Raw genomic sequence first — 19,517 nt, 5'->3', positions numbered from 1 at the left:
TGCCTTCATAGATATTGATGGAATATCCACCGGAAGTGCCACCCCAAGTGGAAGGGTTTGAAAGGGCTTGGCCAGGATAAAAAAACATGCCTCTTCTTCCAGAAGAAGTCCCACACCTGTCAGCAGAATGTGTTTGGTAAATGGAGCTGATGCTGCAGTACCACCTATAGATGAGTATTTCCTTACCTTTCCTCTTCGTTGGACATGTCCTGATATGCAAGGTCCAAGAGGACTATCCTTTAAAAAAATAAATGTTTTTGCGATACTCTGTCACAAGATGGCGTGTCCTCTGTGTCTGTGCAGCGCACAGGGGAAGAATAGGTGGTGGTGATGAAGAGGATCAGAGTGGCGGCAGAACCTATGAGGTGGTGGTAGTCGTCATGGTGGCCGACCCTGCTTCTGCACTCCCCTAGGCTGCGTGTGCAGTAAGTGGATGGGTGAAACCCTTCCTTACCAGGATTTTGGGGCTTCCTGCCTGGTGGAGGCTGGGGTAGAAGGGTGTAAGACAGAAGTGCAGGGACCAGGCTGGTAGATGATGGAGGCAATGACCAGACCAGGTTGATTATAGCAAACGGTCTCATGACTTGGAGATGATTGGTATATAAGTAGTAGGCACAGTTCTCAAGTATATAACTGGATAGATGTTTCCAAAAAAGTGTTGTATGGTGGGTTAGCAATATGATGATCTACTCTCTACAAATACAACAAAATCTTCCCAATTAACCAAAGGCATGCAAGTCCTTTCTGAATATATCTGCACTTCCCAACCTCACGGTTCAGTCCTAGAACGGATGGTCAGTCCTTCTCAGTAGTGTTGCAAGAGCAGGAAGCAACATAACCCAAACTACATGCAGTAAAGTCCAAAGCCGTAAGCGTGTTATCTTTACTCACTTAGTCCAAACACTATCCCTTTAGGATTGTCCTCAACCATCCATAGAACATGTAATGCTTCTGCCCCTCAGAGCTTCGCTCTTAGCACAGTTGTTATTCTGACAGCCTTAAATCACACAGAGATGGTGTTTCCCTGGGGGAAAAAAATGCATCTTCTGCTCGGCTGGATTACAGAGCAACAACTATATGCATGTCTTCTCTCTTGGACTACTTGCCAAAAACTCACTAGCCAGGGAAAGTGGGGCCAGCACCACCTGGCAACTGGGACTGGCATTTAACCATTTCCTACCCATTCTCAGCCTATTGAGATCACACAGTGCATAATCCAGCCACACTATTCACTGAAAATGCATAGTTAGCACACAGCATCTTAACATCCTTAGCAATCAACCATACTACATTAAATCTTTAGCAGTGAACCACTGGGTCACTGCATCTATCTGCTGCCAACCTTATGGGTCCCTACTGGTGTCTAGCATAGTGTGGTTGTGGCTTTTTTTTTTTTTGCCTTTAATGAAATATATCCACTCTTGTCGAGGTACTGTCTGGAATTGGAAGAGCAGGTTTGCATTGTATTCGCAGTTCATCATTAGGCAAATTCTGTTTTGCAGGAAAACTGAAGGGGTTAAGGCAGTTCAGCTGCAATACAAGAGTAGGTGTCTGAGCAGTAGTGTAGATGTTATGGCCAAATGTAAGGCAAACAATGCACTTATTACACCAGTCGTATAGGTTTAAGGGGGTTAAAGGGGTATTCTGGAGCCATATTCGTAAATGAAAATGGGATTTGAGAAGGCAACAACAGCAAACAGTAAATACTCACCTTACCAATACCCAGCTGCGACTCTGGTCCCTGCTCCGCTCAACTTCCACTATTTCGGCCTGAAATTACTTGACCTGCCTGCTCAGCCAATCGCAGGCGGAGGCGGGTCACCACTGAAGGTGGAGATTGGCTGAGCAGACAGGCCAAGCAAAAGAGGAAGTGGAGAAGAGCAGGGACCTGAGCCGCAGTCAGGAATCTTTAAGGTGAGTACCTTCTGTTTGTTATTTTTTAGCCTCCCCTTCTCCATAAAAAAAAAATGATGGCACCAGAATAGCCCTTTAACCTATCTCCTCCATATATTATGCTTACTCGGCTCTACGAAACATATGTGTATTCTGCACGGAGAGAGAAGAGTAAGCTGCCGGCAGACAAAACTGCTTATCTCGCTAAGAGCAGAAGGATCAGACGTATTGAAATCAGACTACTCGATCGATCTCGGCCTATATTAATGTGATGTGTATCGCTGGGTTTAGAGTTTGTGTGACTGTGACTAGACATAAGGGAAGCGTCAAGATCTGCAAGATTGAGCAGTAAACCTCCTAGACATTTTAACTACTATAACCATATGTTATGTTCTAGAAACTCTCCTCAAAGGGGTTCTCCAGGAATTAACTCACGGCCTAACCTTGGCGTAAGCCATCAGTATTTCAATGGGGGGGTCTGTCCTCCTTGGTGATTGGGCTCGGCCTTCTTTTTCGGAGGAGCCACTGTGCTTGAGTAAGCAATGAACAGGATGCGGTGCTTTATGGTGTTGACTGGAAGGGGTCTCTGAGACCACACCTCCACCGTTCGATGGCCGATCCTTAGGATAGACATTCAATACTTTAATCCTGAAGAATCCTATATAGACTGTGTACATCATTTACTTACTGTGATTCCACCGCATCGGGCATCCATTACCCAGCAGACATTGATGTCATGATTGGGTGAAGATGTACAAGAGGCATGCCAACAATATCCTAAAGGGGTATTCCTACCTTATAAAGTGATGACATATCGCTAGGGTATGCCATCACCTCATGATTGGTGGGGGTCCTGAAAATGAAAGGGGCACAGCACCAGTTGGGTTCTACGTCTCTTCCTAATTTTTCCTGCACCATGGTGCTCCTGAGCCCATTCACCGGAAAGTCCTTCTACACACCAGGGGTACTGCCCTGACCTGAAAGCAATATATGTGAAGGTGACTTAACTCCTTGATTCTCAGTAGTCCTTTCATTTTGAAAAATAAAATAAAATAATTATTTGCATTTTTATAAATATTTTAATGGATAAAAAGTTCTTGCTCAATGAAAAGGGGATACTTAAAGGAGCTGTCTAGATTGAATGACCCCTTTTAATTAAATAAACCCTTAATATTTTGGTCCTCTGTGATCCCAAGGATTCATCATTTGTGCTACAAGTACGCCAAAATAATTGGGCAAACGGCGTAATGCCAGGTCCTCAAGGGCAAGAGCCACTTTTTGTCTGTCCTTACTCAGGTTAATAAAGGTTAAGTGGAAGCCATAGCTGCGGCACTCATAAGGTGCCCCCAAGAACTTCAAGATAGTCCAATGTCTTCAATATCTGTATGCCACGTTCAGTGGTATACCTACCATGGAGAATTGGTATGGGGCTTGGCACTAAATTCCTTGCTGTGTGCTATAACTGGATCTCACATCATACAGATTTATACCGCCTTCACTGAATTCATTAATAGCTAAATTGATATTCTAAATACATCCATATGCAGTTTGTTATGAAGCTGATATGGATCTTGAGCACATTTGGCTTGGCGCTACTCCTGAGGGTGTTATGTATGTACCACCCCTGGTCTTCACCCATGAACCCCTGTACAAGGATCTGGACTTCACTGCAGTGGTTATCCCCAGGCTGCTTTCTCTTGGAGTAGTCTCTGTTCCACGGGGATAGACACACCAATGTGGAGCACTAAAGGATCAGGAAAAACCATAGTCAGGGACAGGCTAAGGTCAGGGCAGGCATGGTACATGCATTCCAGTAGCAGTCCGTGGTTAGGACAGGCAACTCAACTCCGGCATTGAGAGCATTCAGAGGTCAGGGAAGGCAGTGAAGGGCCAATACGGAGAACAGGCAGAGGTCAGGGCAGGCAATGTAGGATCATATTCAGAAATCAGGCAGAAGTTGGTACATGTACAGACGAACAAGAAACTGTACACCTTTGCCAGAAACTAGCAAACTGGAAACCATTGCTCAGGCGCCTTCCCACAGATGCCCCACGGTGGCCAAACATTGTCTTGTGCACACTCTGCCTTTGTAAGAGCCTGAAGAAATACACACTCTACAGACACAACAGGAAACCGACTTCAGCCTGTGGATGGAGCAGAGCTACTCCAGCGGCCGGGCAGGGGAATGCCAGTAGATTCGAGCCGTCCGATCCCAGTATCCTGTCCATCGGGAGGGCTGTCATAACTTACAGATATAAAGATGAGTTTACAATATTCTGTCATGAGATGTCTATCCTGTCGGTGTCTGTGTGAGGCCACCCACTGGTTGTGGAGTGAATTACAACCTCTTAGTGGTTTTGCCTTTAACGAGAATTGAAGTCCTTAAGCAAAATCAGTCTAAGGTAAAGGTGTGCACTTCTGTAACCTCTGCCTGGTTCAGAGCTATCACATCACTGTTGCTCGGTACAGATACGTTGCGTATTGAACCGTTGCATAAGTCAGAATATTGCATTTATTAATTTTTTCAGCCATTTCCTGACAGATCCCTGGGACCATGGCCGCTTCTCCTCCCTTAATTGACTTTAATGTTGCATCAAGTGCTTCATGTGATAATTGGGAGCAATTAGTAATCCATACGTGCTTTTCCTGTACACAGCGCAGCGCTCTTCTCCCCGGTCTGTCCTACACATGTAACATCTTCAGGCCCCATTAGCTGCTTAATGTGAAGTTTCCTAATGTGCTCTCACACAGGTTTTTTTTTTTTGTATACCCAATAATATTGTCGGTTATGGGAGAGCTTTGCTTTGTATATCCTTATGCTACTGCCATGCACAGCAATGAGGGAAGAACCACTAGAAAAGTCAAAAGCTTCTTCTGGTGCTCGAGAGATCTGACATTGCAATCATTCCTTCATAATTGGCTTGGCAGGAAGCGAGAGCACTTTATATAAAATGAATGTCGCTGGAAATCTAAAAGTGTTTGACTAACAAGATGCTCAAGCCTTTTGTAGAGGAATTTAATAAATGAATGTGGGTTGAAGGCTTCGGATGGTGTCATGACCAGAGTCATCTTTTTGGTCATGTCGAAGCACCGTACTTTGCAAATGTACACCACTGGTTTAAAATACAGGTGTGTCCTACCTTACCTTTTTGAGATGATCAGCTTTAATTAAAAACACTTGATTTTGAGATAGTCTGTCACAAGATGTCTATCCTGTAGGTGTCTACATGTGGCCACCCAGTGGTTGTGACATGTACTGCAGTCTTTGAAGAGTTTTACTAACATTACACAATATTGTATTTAATTAGTTTCATGAGAAATTGGAGTCCTTAGAGAAGTATTCCCATGTCAGACATTGATGGCATATCTCATCAATGCCAGATAGGTACCTCCTATCTCCAGAATGGGTCCTCCCAGAAATGTAGCAGCAGGTCGAGCATGCCCACTGCCAGTCTTTTCATTCTGTATGACCATTGGAGTGGCATGCCCACTCCGCTCAGCAGAGCTGACTTCACACAGCGGCCATGCTTCCAGCGATTTTTTTTTTATTTTTATTTTTTGTTGACCTAGTGTCCATCCTTAACCTTTCATCATATCACAAGATCCGTAAAGAAAGATGACCAGCTTTGGAGGGAAAAAAGCAAAACATGATTTTGCAATACTCTGTCACATAACGATGCTATATGTTTCTCTGTGTGGCCACCCAGTGGTTGTGAGTGGAACTACAACCTGTCTAAGATTTTGATAGCATGTCACAATGAAGTATTGACTTTGTATTGTAAGAAATTGTCCTTAATAAAATTAGATGAAAGCGACGATCTCTATTTTATTTCTTTAAGATGTTGTCCTCACATTAGGTCATCAATATCCAATCGGTGAGTGTCCGACACCTAGCCCTTTCTATAGTCAACTGATTTGGGCTGCCATAGGCGCCAGAAACTAACAGTGTATGGAGCAGACGGCTCTGTACTGTCTGGTGTACTGAATGGAGGCTGAGCTGCAGTACCCCAGCATGGCCAGTAGGCAGTGCACAGAGCCTTCTGCCTCCACTTCATACAATGTATAGTTTCTGCCGAAAAAACAGCAGAGCAGTGGGGGTGATATGAGTCAGACAAGCACCATTCTGATATTAATGACTTATCTGGAGGATAGGCCATCACTTTCTGGAGCCTGAAAACCCCTTTAAAGGGGTTGTCCGGGTTCAGAGATGAACCCGGACATACCTCAATTTCCCCCCTGGCAGCCCCCCTGACTCGAGCATCGGAGCAGTTCATGCTCCGATGCTCTCCTTTGCCCTACGCTAAATCGCGCAGGGGAAAGGCATTTTTTGGAGATCCGGTGACGTACTGGGCTCTCCATGGGGCTGCCAGTAAAACGTCTAGGGCAGCACTAAAGCCTGCCCATCAGAGCCGGTGACGTCACCGAACCGCCCGGCAGTGTGTTATGATAAACAAAAGAGCCTGTGACCTGCCCGATTTAGCGCAGGGCAAGGGAGCGCATCGGAGCATGAGATGCTACCCTCGGGGATGCTGCCGGGGTGAAAATAAGGGTATGTCCGTGTTCAGCTCTGAACCCGGACAACCCCTTTAAATATCATGATGTTCTGCTTCTCTTTTTATATTGGCAGCAATTAGGCTAAAATCTTGCCCCTATTCATTTTAATGCAAATTTTAAGTAAATAGAAAGCAGATAGACCTACAGCTGTCGAGCTGCACACGGCAACATTCGGTCACTAATGAGTTGTGAGGAAACCTGTCCATGGGTGACCTTGGAGCCTACACGAGAATTCTGACATGGCGGGATAATATGAATTGGTCACAAGGTGACTTGCCACTTTGTTTCCCATAGGGAAGCAATGAAATCTGAGCGCCAGCCTCGGTAATCCATCAATTTTTACTGCGCCTCATGGGTGACAATGTGTTTCCCTGGACTCGTATAAGACGGGGACGACGTATGTCCACACCGGTGGATTCTCTGAGCCGTTCGGGAGGGAAAACCAACTACAGATATTTGTTCATTTCTGTTTGTGCTCAGTTTCCTTATTTTTTTTTTTTTTAGATCACATTGTAAGATCTTTCATTTGCTAGTTATTTGTAATGATAAAAAGGGAATTCTAAAATTTTGGGATTTTAAGATAATTTCATTTGGAATATTATAACCAGGTGACCTAGAGTGGAATTCAGTATTTTCATGATTGGAATTTTTTATTCTTAAAGGTCCATAATAAGAATATTTTTTTTTCTCCTCTATGAAACAGCGCCACTCCCGTCCTTAGGCTATATGTGGTATTGCACACAAGACACAGCCAGTGGATAGGGGCAGTAGAAACTGAAATCTCAGTGATTGATCACATTATTATTATTATTATCCCTGTCATTCTGAAAATCTGTAGTGGCTTGACATCTCAGGCATCATTAATGTGGTCCTGTCATGTGTGTTTATGACCTGTCAGAAAGAGGAGCACCTACTATAGAAACATCAGATCTCCCATCTCCATGGGAGTGCTGGTCATGGAAGAGCGCTATCTCTGGCAGTCCCATACAGAATGAATGGAACAGCATTGTGCATGTGTGACTCATGCTGCATTCAAATAGGGGACACGGGACCCTGTTTGCATCATTGGTGGAGATCTCAGTGGTCGGATCCCCAGATACCTGTATCCTATCCTGTGTATAGGGGATACATTTAAAGGCTATCTACATCTTTGTGGTAAATTTTTCTTTTATTTATGAATTATACTTATTATGACCTAAATAAACCCTTTTTTTCAAGTTGTCTTTATTAAAAATGTGGAGTCCTTTTCTCTGTACGGAGCTGAGATTCTCTGCTAGCAGGATCTGAGTTTTCTCTTAGACAGCTAATCTGACGGGCTCATTATCTCTGCTCTCAGACCTTATAAACACTCATCAAAGCTCAGTCCTTATCTAGCTGAAAAGAGTGCGTCTTAAATAAGTGTTTATCAACTCTTAGTAATTTAGAGATAAGGTTTATTAGGTGACCGGCCAAAAGTGAAAGTAGGATGCACACAGCTAGAAAAACAGTTAACACTTTCTTACAAAATGGCTATTTAAATAAAGACCAAGTGAAAAAAAATATTTTTAGCCCCAAATGAGTAAAAAAAAAAATGCCCCAGAAGTTGTACATAGCCTTTAAGATGTGACATGATCTCTTTAAAGGGATCATTCAGGCTGAAGATATTGATGACCTATCCTCAGGATAGTAGAAATAGCAGTTGTAGAGCAGCACCCACGGACACAGATGACCACACCGGAATGCAACAGCCGAAACTCGACCGCAGATCCTCATCAGTCCGCCGAACAGTAAATGAAAAAAAGGTAACGGCAGCCTCTCCGGTGAATACTTTATCGGACGGACTTCATAGAAAGTGTACCATAAAACCAGACAGCAACGTTTTGGCTACATCATAGTCTTTGTCAAGCCTGACACAGAGTGACAATAGCCACCCTTTTAACATGCATGTAGCTCCGCCCGTATTTTAGGGGAGCCAATACAATAAAAATCACCCCCTTTACACTCATTATTGTGACCAATCATAAATATATTATAATCAGAATAAATCTATTCACCTGCAGATACCATTACAACACGTGTGCTCACCTTAACTAACGAAACCCGGCAATGCCATTTCCATGCGGCCATCAGGACTCCCACAGCGCATCTACAAAAGCGCAATGCACATGTCCTTCCTAAGAACCAACGACGTCCAGGACCTGGGGAGCGCGCACCGCACGTCATACACCCAAATCACATGACGATCATATGATCACCACATGACCACATAATCCCCGCCTGCTCGGTCATTCACAATACAGCTGGGATATGTATAAAACCTATGTGTATGGCCAAACGCTCTCCATACAATATGGTGTGTGCAGCCGCATCCAATCCATATCACCCACCTATGACCATAGTCACATGGTCATAGATGTATCTATATTCTGCACTAATCGGTATCTCTCCTCATTCATTAACCAGCCATAAATGTATATATACTCCGCACCCACTGGTGTCACTCCTTACACATTAACAGCCTAACTAAAGCTGTATTATCAGGGGCTGCACAGCTATAATCCAATGTTCTAGGGAAAAGACAAAAGTATAACAGTGGTAACCAAAGGCCCCCCCAAAAACTTGTCCTACCACATATAGAGACCGCTGATGGAGTGCTGATGTCCCAGAACAGCCTAAGTGTCCCGCAAATGTGCTATAAAAAGTGTGTAAGACATAATAAAATTATTCCTACATGACATATAACACGATAAAAACATGATAAAAATACACTGCCTGTCCCAAAAAAAGTTGCCACCAAAAAAAAAGGTCGTTGGACCGCCTTTAGCTTTGATTACGGCACGCATTCGCTGTGGCATTGTTTCGATATACTTCTGCAATGTCACAAGATTTATTTCCATCCAGTGTTGCATTCATTTTTCACCAAGATCTTGCATTGATAATGGTAGGAGTATGACTGCTGCACAAAGCCTTCTCCAGCACATCCCAAAGATTCTCAATGGGGTCAAGGTCTGGACTCTGTGGTGGCCAATCCATGTGTGAAAATGATGTCTCATGCTCCCTGAACCACTCTTTCACAATTTGAGCCCGATGAATCCTGGCATTGTCATCTTGGAATATGACCGTGCCATCAGGGAAGAACAAATCCATTGATGGAATAACCTGGTCATTCAATATGTTCAGGTAGTCCGCTGACCTCATTTTTGGAGCACATACTGTTGCTGAACCTAGACCTGACCAACTGCAGCAACCCCAGATCATAGCACTGCCCCTACAGGCTTGTACAGGAGGCACTAATCATGATGGGGGCATCACTTCATCTGCCTCTCTTCTTACCCTGATGCGCCCATCACTCTGGAAAAGGGTAAATCTGGACTCCTCAGACCACATCACCTTCTTCCATTGCTCCAGAGTCCAATATTTATGCTCCCTAGCAAATTGAAGCCTTTTTTTCTGGTTTGCCTCACTGATTAGTGGTTTTCTTACGGCTACACAGCTGTTCAGTCCCAATCCCTTGAGTTCCCTTTGCATTGTGCGTGTGGAAATGCTCTTACTTTCACTATTGAACATAGCCCTGAGTTCAACTGTTGTTTTTCTTCGATTTGATTTCACCAAACGTTTAAGTGATCGCCGATCACGATCATTCAGGATTTTTTTCCCGCCACATTTCTTCCTCGAATACGATGGGTCCCCATTATCCTTCCAGTTTTTAATAATGCGTTGGACAGTTCTTAACCCAATTTTAGCAGTTTCTGCAATCTCCTTAGATGTTTTCTCTGCTTGATACATGCCAATAATTTGACCGTTCTCAAACAGACTAACATCTTTTCCACGACCACGAGATGTGTCTTTCGACATGGTTGTTTAAGAAATGAGAAGGAACTCATTGCACCCGTTGGGGTTAAATAACTTGTTGCCAGCAGAAGGATAATCGCCCATGCAGTAATTATCCAATAGGAGGCTCAGAACTATTTGCTTAGTTAAATCCAGGTGGCAACTTTTTTTTTTTTTTTTGGGACAAGCAGTGTAAAATGCATAGAACTATACTGAATCGGATATAACACTTCTGTCTATAATATAACCACCACTGACTCAAGATCTAATCGACATTATTCACATCGTACTCAATATTGAGCCCATGTGGTTGCATAGAGTTCAACGTGAAGATCCACTGCAAATTCCTTTTTTCTGAGGATACGCTCTCTATCCCCACCTCTTCTGAGGGGACCAACCGAGTCTATCGCCCTAAATCGGAGTTGGTTGACAGAGTGGCCACACTCCGCAAAATGTTTGGCCACTGGCTTATCCATTGCCTTTTTCCTAATCCTACTTATGCTTGTCAATTCTTTCCCTGATCTCCATCGTGGTCTTCCCTACTTAAATCAGGCTACATGGACAATGTAGCATATAGACCATCTCTCTCGACCTGCAAGTGTAAAACTGTTTAATTTTATAACTCTTTCCACTGTTGGGATGGGCAAAGGTATCTCCTCCCTTGATCAGATTGCCACAATTGCAGCAACCCAGGCAAGGGAAATTACCCATCTTTCTTGGTGCCAGGTATCGCTGTCCATCCCCCACGTGTCTCCCCTATATCAGATTTCACCAGTTTATCACCTAAACTGGCACATCTTTTATGTGCCATTAGTGGAGGATTATCAAAAATCACGCACCGAGGGCAAACCCCTCTGTAAAATGTGCCATTCCTTCCTTTAAAATATTAGATATAGCTCCACTATGTTCACCAAATGTTGAGACAAAGGGAATATGTTCACTAGTTCTGGCAATTGATGTACACGGCCACGGGGTGCACGTGTTCAGGAGGCCTAAATCTCCGCAGTGGCGTAGTCTGGGCGCCCATTGATGGGGCGCAGATCAGTCGTTTGACAGTAACAATTCTTTACAACTACAACACGCAGCAAATAAAATCCAAAGTGACAGATCCACCCTTTGACAGGTGTCTGCCATTGGTTGGCATCTGTCAGAGTTGTCACAAAAAACGAGACCAAGGTAGGGATAAGATGGTTTAAAGGATAACTGTCCTATTTTCATAAAAAAACAAAACCATTTTAGCATATGTTACTGCTGCAGCAGCATTATGCATAAAGCAATCTTTCGTTTCTTAACTTGCCACTGTTTTCCTTGAGTTTTCCCCTTTAGTTACGGCTGTTTTGAATCCTACATTATGAGGATCTTCTCAAGATGGCTCCTCTGCCAGTTCTCTGAGGCCAAAACTGCTTTCCCTAGGTCGCATACAAACTTGCTGTAGCCAGCAGCTTCCTGTCAGCCAATCAGAGTGGATTACTGAGAGACACGCCTCCTCACTCTGAAGCCTAATGCAGGCATGCAGTGTGAAGGACCGCCCCTCTGTCTTCCTAACCAGAGACAGAGGAGCCCTAGCAATGGTCTTTTATGGGAGCAGTGGAAAGGGACAGGGGACATTAATGAAAGCTGTTATTATAAGGTAATTACAGATCTTATGGCAATCACTGACAGACTAACTCAGGTATACATGCCTAGCTCTAATAAACTAGCAAATAAAATAAAAATATGACCGTTACCCTTTAAGTAGGCCTTTTGTCCAAAATCCATAGTGTTTGTCATAAAGTGGTTTTCCATTTCTTGTCTATGGATGCCCTATCCTGATCCAATATCAAATTGGTTGATAGGTCATCAATTGAAAAGGAGTGGACAACCCCTTTAGGAAATGCAGCTGCATCCCCTGTCTTCTATGTATTATATGTATAGACAACACTTTCGGTGAGTGTGGGGAATACAGCAGTGATCTCAAACCTGTGGCTGTCTAGCTATTGCAAAACTTTAACTCCTGCCATGCCCTGATAGCCACAGGCTGTCAGTACATGATGAGAGTTGTAGTTTTGCCACAGCTTGAAAGCCACAGGTTGGGTAATATTGGTATAAACTATTTTAAGTCTCCTTTTTATGCTAAAAAAAACCATGTAGACAAGATCTAAACTACTAAGTGTGGAGGACTTAGAGTATTGCAGGTCAGTGGCGGTATATGCAACCCGGTTGTACACTGTTACTAATAAACCTATGACCATAAACTACCGTAGTTCGATGTTGTGACATGCCTTGGCGTGGCACTGATTTATTTTTGTCTAACGGATGTCGTCGTCTGCTGGCTTTTTGAGTGTAGAATCCATATTGTAGATCCCCCATCTATAGGTCAGAGCTGAAGTTTGAGCAAACAGTGTGACTCTGCTTTGGAGCATTGGTGGCATCTAGTAATAAAAGAACTGCTGAAAAGAAAACAGGGACTTGCTTCGTGGTCACTTCATTGTAGGTGGTCCTAACAGCAGAACCCTCCCCATGACCTGATGATGTCATCAAGGAATAGCTTATCTCAAAGGAACCTATTTAAAGAGCACCTGGAACCCTATTAAACTAGGTATACTGACTGATAGGGTTGACCCTGCTGATAAAAATGATACCTGTCTTTAGAGAATCTGTTGCAACGTTTCTGATTAAAAAAAATAAACAAAAAACCTTTTATGTAACTTAGATCTTCCATGCACAAAGGTTGGAAAAGCCCCTTTATAACCACTTACAGCTATATGTATGTTGGAGCCACTTGCTGTAGTTGCAGGTGTTTTTTTTTTTTTTTTTGTACTACAGTCAATTCTGAGATACGGGAATAGATAGGCCTGACAAAGCATAAGTGCATAAAAGGTTTACTAAACTATGATAAAATACATAAAAGATAAATAGATATACAAAAGATAACAGCTAGAAGTATGTGTCACCTTGGCAGTGAACCAATGAAGGAGCTCCCCATCGATCAGCTCCCAAAATGGAATCTAGCCACTGCCCATATGATAAAAAGAAGAGAGATAGTGGTAGCAAGACACATCTTACGCTGATTTATTTTTATAGAGCTACGCTCCTATATACCTAAATGTTTTATAGCTCCCTAGCCCCTTCTAAGGGCCCCCAGTATGTAGTAACCATGTACAATTACTTTAGACCTTAGGATTGTGGCCTAGCACTCCTGGTACCACTAACCAACTACATTACAGGGGAAAGAACCACTAAACACCTTGCTACAATGGCTTTTATTTAATAATTATTTAATACATTTAGTCTTCTTGATAATCTGGTTTGTTGATCAGAGACCAGCCAACAACCGCTAGCCTCGTACCTTTAATCCTTAGAAATCAATATGTAGTAGTCAGGCTGTCAAATGTCAGACTTTGAGAAATGTGTAATATGGAAGGCTATGCATTTTCCTTCATAAATCAATATGGCTTTTAAGGGAATTTTTGGAACAATCTCCAAGAACATTAAGTAATGGGAAAGATGAGGCTGGATTTATTCACTTTACCTCTGGATTTAGAGAGAAATTTCTCCAGATATGTGAAGTCATTCCCACCCCATCTCCTAAGCTAAGTCCACATTAGAACTCTGCTCTTCTATCCCACCACCCCTATGTATTAATAGGAGAGGATAGTTCAGCTTTTGTGTTTTATCTTTTTTGCAGAGTCTGCAGGAATTACCTCTGGTGTCTATGAAGACATAGTTATACAGATCACTCCAAATTGTAGGCAGAAAGCTGGAGAGTCTCAGGTGCAGGTCTAAGGCACAGGAGAGGAGGCTGGCTGCGCGCTGTGCAGCAGCATGGACGTCACAGGCAGTCTGTAAACTCCCACTGCAGGAAGATACGTCTGTTCTTGCAGCTCATTTTATTTTATTTTATCTTATGATATTGATAACTCTAATAAAGATGATGTATTTTGAATTATTCCATTGGCCTCTCTAACACACATTGGTTGATAATGCTTTACACTTATCTGCAGGACGCAGTATGGAGGAAAGTCGGTGATAACAGCAGAATACACAGGGCTATGCAGATATGCCAGGGACAGCCAACCTGAGGCTCTCCAGCTGTTGCAATACTATAACTCCCAGCATGCCCAGACTGACTACAGCTATTAGCCCTGGGAGTTGTAGTTTTACAACGGCTGGAGAGCCATAGGTTGGCCATGCTATTGTCATCCAGTATTTGTTGCTTTAAAATGGTCCAGACACATTCTGCTCGATATATTAATACTCAGAGACAACCTACATGAGGCGGTCGTACCATTAGACATCTAGATCACAGGTTGAGCATTTGCATGGAAGATTGTGGTTACAAGAGGTTTTTTTTCCCCCAGTGATTCTGCAAAAAGAATAGAAATGGTTAAAAGGGAACCCCACATAACATGATTTTGTGATACTCTGTCACAAGATGTCTATCCTCTGTGTATGACCACCCAGTGGTTGTGATGTAGCTTACGGGCCTGTCCACGGTTTTGCTCACATCTTGTGATGTGTTATTCAACTGATCTCATAAGAAATTGGAGTCAATATCAAAATTTGAACTCAAAATCTCTTCACACAGTCCAAGTTCGGCCGCTTTCAAACAGTCAGTGTGTGCTCAGTGTTTGATCAGTGATTCTGAGCCAAAACCAGGAGTGGAGCTACACAGAGATACTGTATGGTATAATAGAAAGATTTGCTCCTGTTCTGTGTTTTTGACCCACACCCGGTTTGGGCTAACAATCACTGATGGACTGTGTGGAAAGGGGTTTTGCAAGACTTTTAAGGGTCCATTCACACGTCCGTAGTGCATTGCGGATCCGCAATACACCCGGCCGGCACCCCCGTAGAACTGCCTATTCTTGTCCGCAATTGCGGACAAGAATAGGACATGCTCAATTTTTTTGCGGAGCCGAGGCCCGGAAGTTCGGGGCCGTGCTCCGGATGGGCAGGAGTCTGACTCTTGACACCGCCAATTCACTGATTGCAGGACATGCGGAGCACCAGGCATAGTAAGCAAACACTATCTGTGGCAGCACCTGCTCCATGCGCAAGGACACCCGCAAACACTAAAAACATGAATTATACTGAATTGCATTACTGCTATACACTACTTACTGTACTATGAAAAGGTGACGCTCTTTGCTCACACTTTTTATCAAAATTGTGTCGGGTCCATCTACGGTACCAGCGAAACTTGGCTTCTGCCGATGGAAACCTAACACTACCAGAATTGCCTCTGACCATGTTAGTTTCCCATCTGCAGAAGCCACCTTGTTGCTAGTAGATGGATTTTTTTAAATAAAAAATGTGCTCGAAGAGCTTCAGATTTTCATAGTAAATATAGCAGTAATGCAATTCCGTATGATTCCTATATGCATAAGTCTTTGCGCATGGAGCACGGTGCTGCTGCACATAGGACATGGTGCTTGTTTGCTTCTGCATGTCGGCCATGGTAGCGTGCACCCATTATTTCATGTTTGTAGGTGCTGGTCTGATTTTATTTTTCATGTTTTCAAAACTATAGTTCTGAACGTTGTGTAGTGGTTGTGTCTGGTTCAGCTCTTGCATACAAAAGAATGGGAGCTGAGCCGCAGTATCCAGTCACGGCCACTAGGCAGTGTACGGAGCTGTGCCTGGTTCTGGGGCTCTGCATGTTCTCAGGAGGGGGGTATTGGGAGTCAGACCTCTGTCAATCTAATATTGATGACCTTCAGTTATCTTTGTATGTTACCTCCTCAGGATAGGCCATCGATTTTAAAATGTCTTGATAAACCCCTTTAAATAATATCTGCAGTCACCACTAGGGGAGCTTATTGAAGACAAAGGCATGTATTGATTTCAATTTGAGCTGTGTACGTGTGTACCAAACTGTGTAGGTGATATCCCACTACATAGAAGAAGTGTTAGAATACAGTAGAGTCTGTGACTCGCATGAGGGGCATTTACTGGGAGAAGAGTGCCGTATTTGTTACCATAAATTAGGGTAAAATTGAAAGATAAAAATAACATTGAATGATTTGACCTGGCTTCTGTTACCTTTACATGTATTAATTTGTCCTTGAAAAATACAGTATGTAAAATTTAATAAAACTTCAAGTTATTCCTTACTTTTTGTAGACCTTAAAGTAGCACTTCCATAAAAAAATATATTGTATTCACTGACCTGTTAGAAAGGCACATTATATAAACTGTAGTGAATGTAATCTTCATACCAGTGACTGCGTTTGTGAGTTATAACCTCCCTCCTGATCCTCAGCTGTGTCATGTGACCAATACTCTGATCTCCAACTGGCACAGGAAGTCAGTTACTTCTCTATTCATTCCTAGGAGACTGACATTGAGGCTCCTATAGGAATGCATAGAGAAACGGGCTTCCTGTCCACACAAGATGCTACGTTATTTGTACAATAAGACTGTTAGTCACATGACACGGCTGAGGATCAGAGAGGTTATAACTCACAAATACAGTCACTAGTAAGAAAACTACATGCACTCCAGTTTACATCACGTACCTTTCTAACAGGTCAGAGAATAAACATTTTAGTGCAAATGCTTCTTTAAAAAGGAGTTTTATAGGAGTAGCGCAAGTTTGTTTTTGCTTTTTATTTAAAATTTTACTAAAGTGCTTCTTCAGACGCCTAATGGGTGGGGTCCTGCTTCCGCTACCCCATTGATCAGCTAGCTGAGGGAACTTTATGGGTTATCCTTCGAGAATTCGCAAATATTTAAAATATAGTGCTATATATTCGTATTCGCGAATAGTGTTGATCGCGAATATTCTAATCGCGAATGTAGGCACTTAGCAACATCCCTAGCAACCAATAGGAAAGCTGCCTACACCTTAGTGTTGATCGCAAATATTCTAATCACTAATTTTTTTATTGCGATTTATTAACTTTAGCGCAGTGTCAATCTTTACAAGACCTAGAAAAATCTCAGATGTTCCAAAGAAGTCTGGATCATAGACATAACCTCCCCCTTAACATCGCGTATCTCCTTCCCAGGGGATAAGTGTCTGATTGCTGGAGTTTCAACATCATGAAAATGGAGGTCCTGGAGTCCTATTTGAAAAATTAAAGAGCTTGTGCAGTGATTTATATGGATCACCTATCCTCGATGAGGGTCCGACACCCGGCACCCCCACCGATCAGCAGTTTGAAGAGTAAGCGGCAGTCCACGTGAGAGCGGCTTCCTGTTCGTCTCGGAAGTGCAGTGCATTGATGTCTACTCGATTCATTGACTTGAATGAAGGAAGTGCTTGTAATTACACGACGCCGCCGCTCCGCAGGAGACAACTCGTAGTGTAAAGACCAGGAAGCAGTACAAACAGCTGATCGTGAGGGTGCTGGGTATCGGATCCCTGCCGATCAGATATTGATGGCCTATCCTGAAGATCGGTTAGCAATGTAAATCACTGCACAACCCCTTTAAAGGGGTTATCCCATCATAATGATCACTGTTAAATCTGTTAATGATTTGACAGTGATCATTTTTGTAAATATATTTTATTCATCCCCACTTACCTCATTGTTGTCATTCGGTCTCCCCTAGTTACGGCCACCACTCTTCTCCGGAATCCCGGTGGCCACGCTTGCGCAGAAGACTCCTTCTTTTCTCCCGGCCGGGCCGCTCTCTGTCCTGAACGCGCGATGGTGACTTCTTCCTGGCCAGAATAGTACAGAGCCGCGAACGCGCATGCCGGCTCTGTACTATTCTGGCCAGGAATAAGTCACCATGGCGCATGCGCGGCAGCGTGAGCGTTCAGTCCAGCACGCGGCCCGGCCGGGAGAAGACTTCAATCAAAATGAAGCCCGCCCCCAACCAGAAGCCAGGAAGTGAACAGCGCGCTGGCAGCAGGTAAGTATGAAAATTCTAAGTGGGATAACCCCCTTTAAGCAGTATTGTGCCTGCATGACCACTATCAGCACTGCTTCTTTCACTTCTATGAGATTGCGGAAGTGGATGGACTGGTGGTCACGCATGCGCACGGCTCCATTCTTATAGGGGACCCCAGAATCTCAGTTTTCAGTATGTCCCAGCGGTCAAGTCTCCAGCAATCAGACACTTATCGCCTGTTTTGTGGATAGGGTGCCTCAGTCACACGTCAGGGATTTTAAACCAAAACCAGCATCAGAACCTCCACAGACATGAGGTTTAATGGAAAGATCTGCACCTGCTCTGTGTTTAGAGCCGCACCTGGTTTTGGCTCCAAATCACTGATAGAAATCACTGACCGAACACTGACGTCTGAATGAGGCATTAGTGGGGAAACCCCCTGTTATATAGAATTTTTAATTCCATTTTTTTAAATATATGGCAAACGGTTTATTTTATTTTTAGATGTAAATACAAAAAATAATTGAAAAAAATCTAGCTGTGAATAAAAAAGCTGTAACAAAAAAAAATAACTATAAATAAATATAGAAACATGAAAAGCTGTAAATATAAATTCTAATTAAAAAAGGTGTGCAAATAAACAAATAAATACTGATTTTAGTTGTAAATAAATAAAACTATTAAATTATGTCTAGCTGTAAATAAAAATAAAATATATATATATATATATATATATATATATATATATATATATATTTTCCATCTGCAAATGAAGGTGAAATTAGAATAATGTGTAGCTGTAAGTAAAGGAACAGAATAAAGAATTATTGCATCCGTCATGTTTTATGAATCTTTTGTTTTTTTTGCGATATATACATAGATGTCGGTTCCCTCAGCTCTCCGGCTTCCCCTGCATTTGATATATTGTCATTTCTGACTGCTGTCATGGGAAATCTTTTACGTAGCGCATTAAAAGTGATTGTGTCTTCATTTAAACAGTCGATCCGGACGGGCCGGGAAATTTTGAGGCCTGTTGAAAGGTGACATTGTGTGACTTACTGAAAAATGGCCTTTATTATGTCACAGATCACCTGAGAACTTCATATGCTCCTGCACCTCCAATCAAGACACGTCCCGAGGAAGGTCTCAAATCAGACACACTTGACAGAGCTCAAGATACTTCTGAGACCCAGCAGCCTCCCTTAATCAAGCATGCAGCGAAAATGATACTTACACTGCTGGATTCCATTACAGGTGACCCGCTAACATACAGCGCACATTATCACATCACCGTATGCAAGGGCCACTGGAGATTCACAGGACTCGGTGGCAAGATAAAAATGTTAATATAAGTGAGGAATGTGTCATACTGAATATAGTACATCTTGTCAAAAACCCATATATTCTTATATAATAATAATATATACAGTTGAAAC

The 19,517-nt window shown here is 42.9% G+C and overlaps 1 protein-coding gene across 4 annotated transcripts in view; it reads left to right on the top strand.

Moving 5' to 3' along the window:
* The window catches only part of KHDRBS3 (KH RNA binding domain containing, signal transduction associated 3), a 103,128-nt gene that overhangs the window by 8,204 nt on the left and 75,407 nt on the right, over positions 1 to 19,517 (top strand). For 2 of the 4 annotated variants that reach the window (XM_044294579.1, XM_044294580.1), the window contains exon 2: positions 19,168 to 19,335. The exons of the other annotated variants lie outside the window; for them this stretch is intronic. In XM_044294579.1, coding sequence (XP_044150514.1) covers positions 19,168 to 19,335 — 168 coding nt within the window. The remainder of the gene's footprint in view (positions 1 to 19,167; positions 19,336 to 19,517) is intronic. 4 annotated transcript variants of the gene reach the window in all.

This window comes from Bufo gargarizans, chromosome 5, assembly GCF_014858855.1.
Source record: "Bufo gargarizans isolate SCDJY-AF-19 chromosome 5, ASM1485885v1, whole genome shotgun sequence".
NCBI classification, from domain to species: domain Eukaryota; kingdom Metazoa; phylum Chordata; class Amphibia; order Anura; family Bufonidae; genus Bufo; species Bufo gargarizans.
The sequence above is the reverse complement of the archived record's forward strand: the minus strand, read 5'-3'. Positions and strand labels throughout refer to the sequence as shown.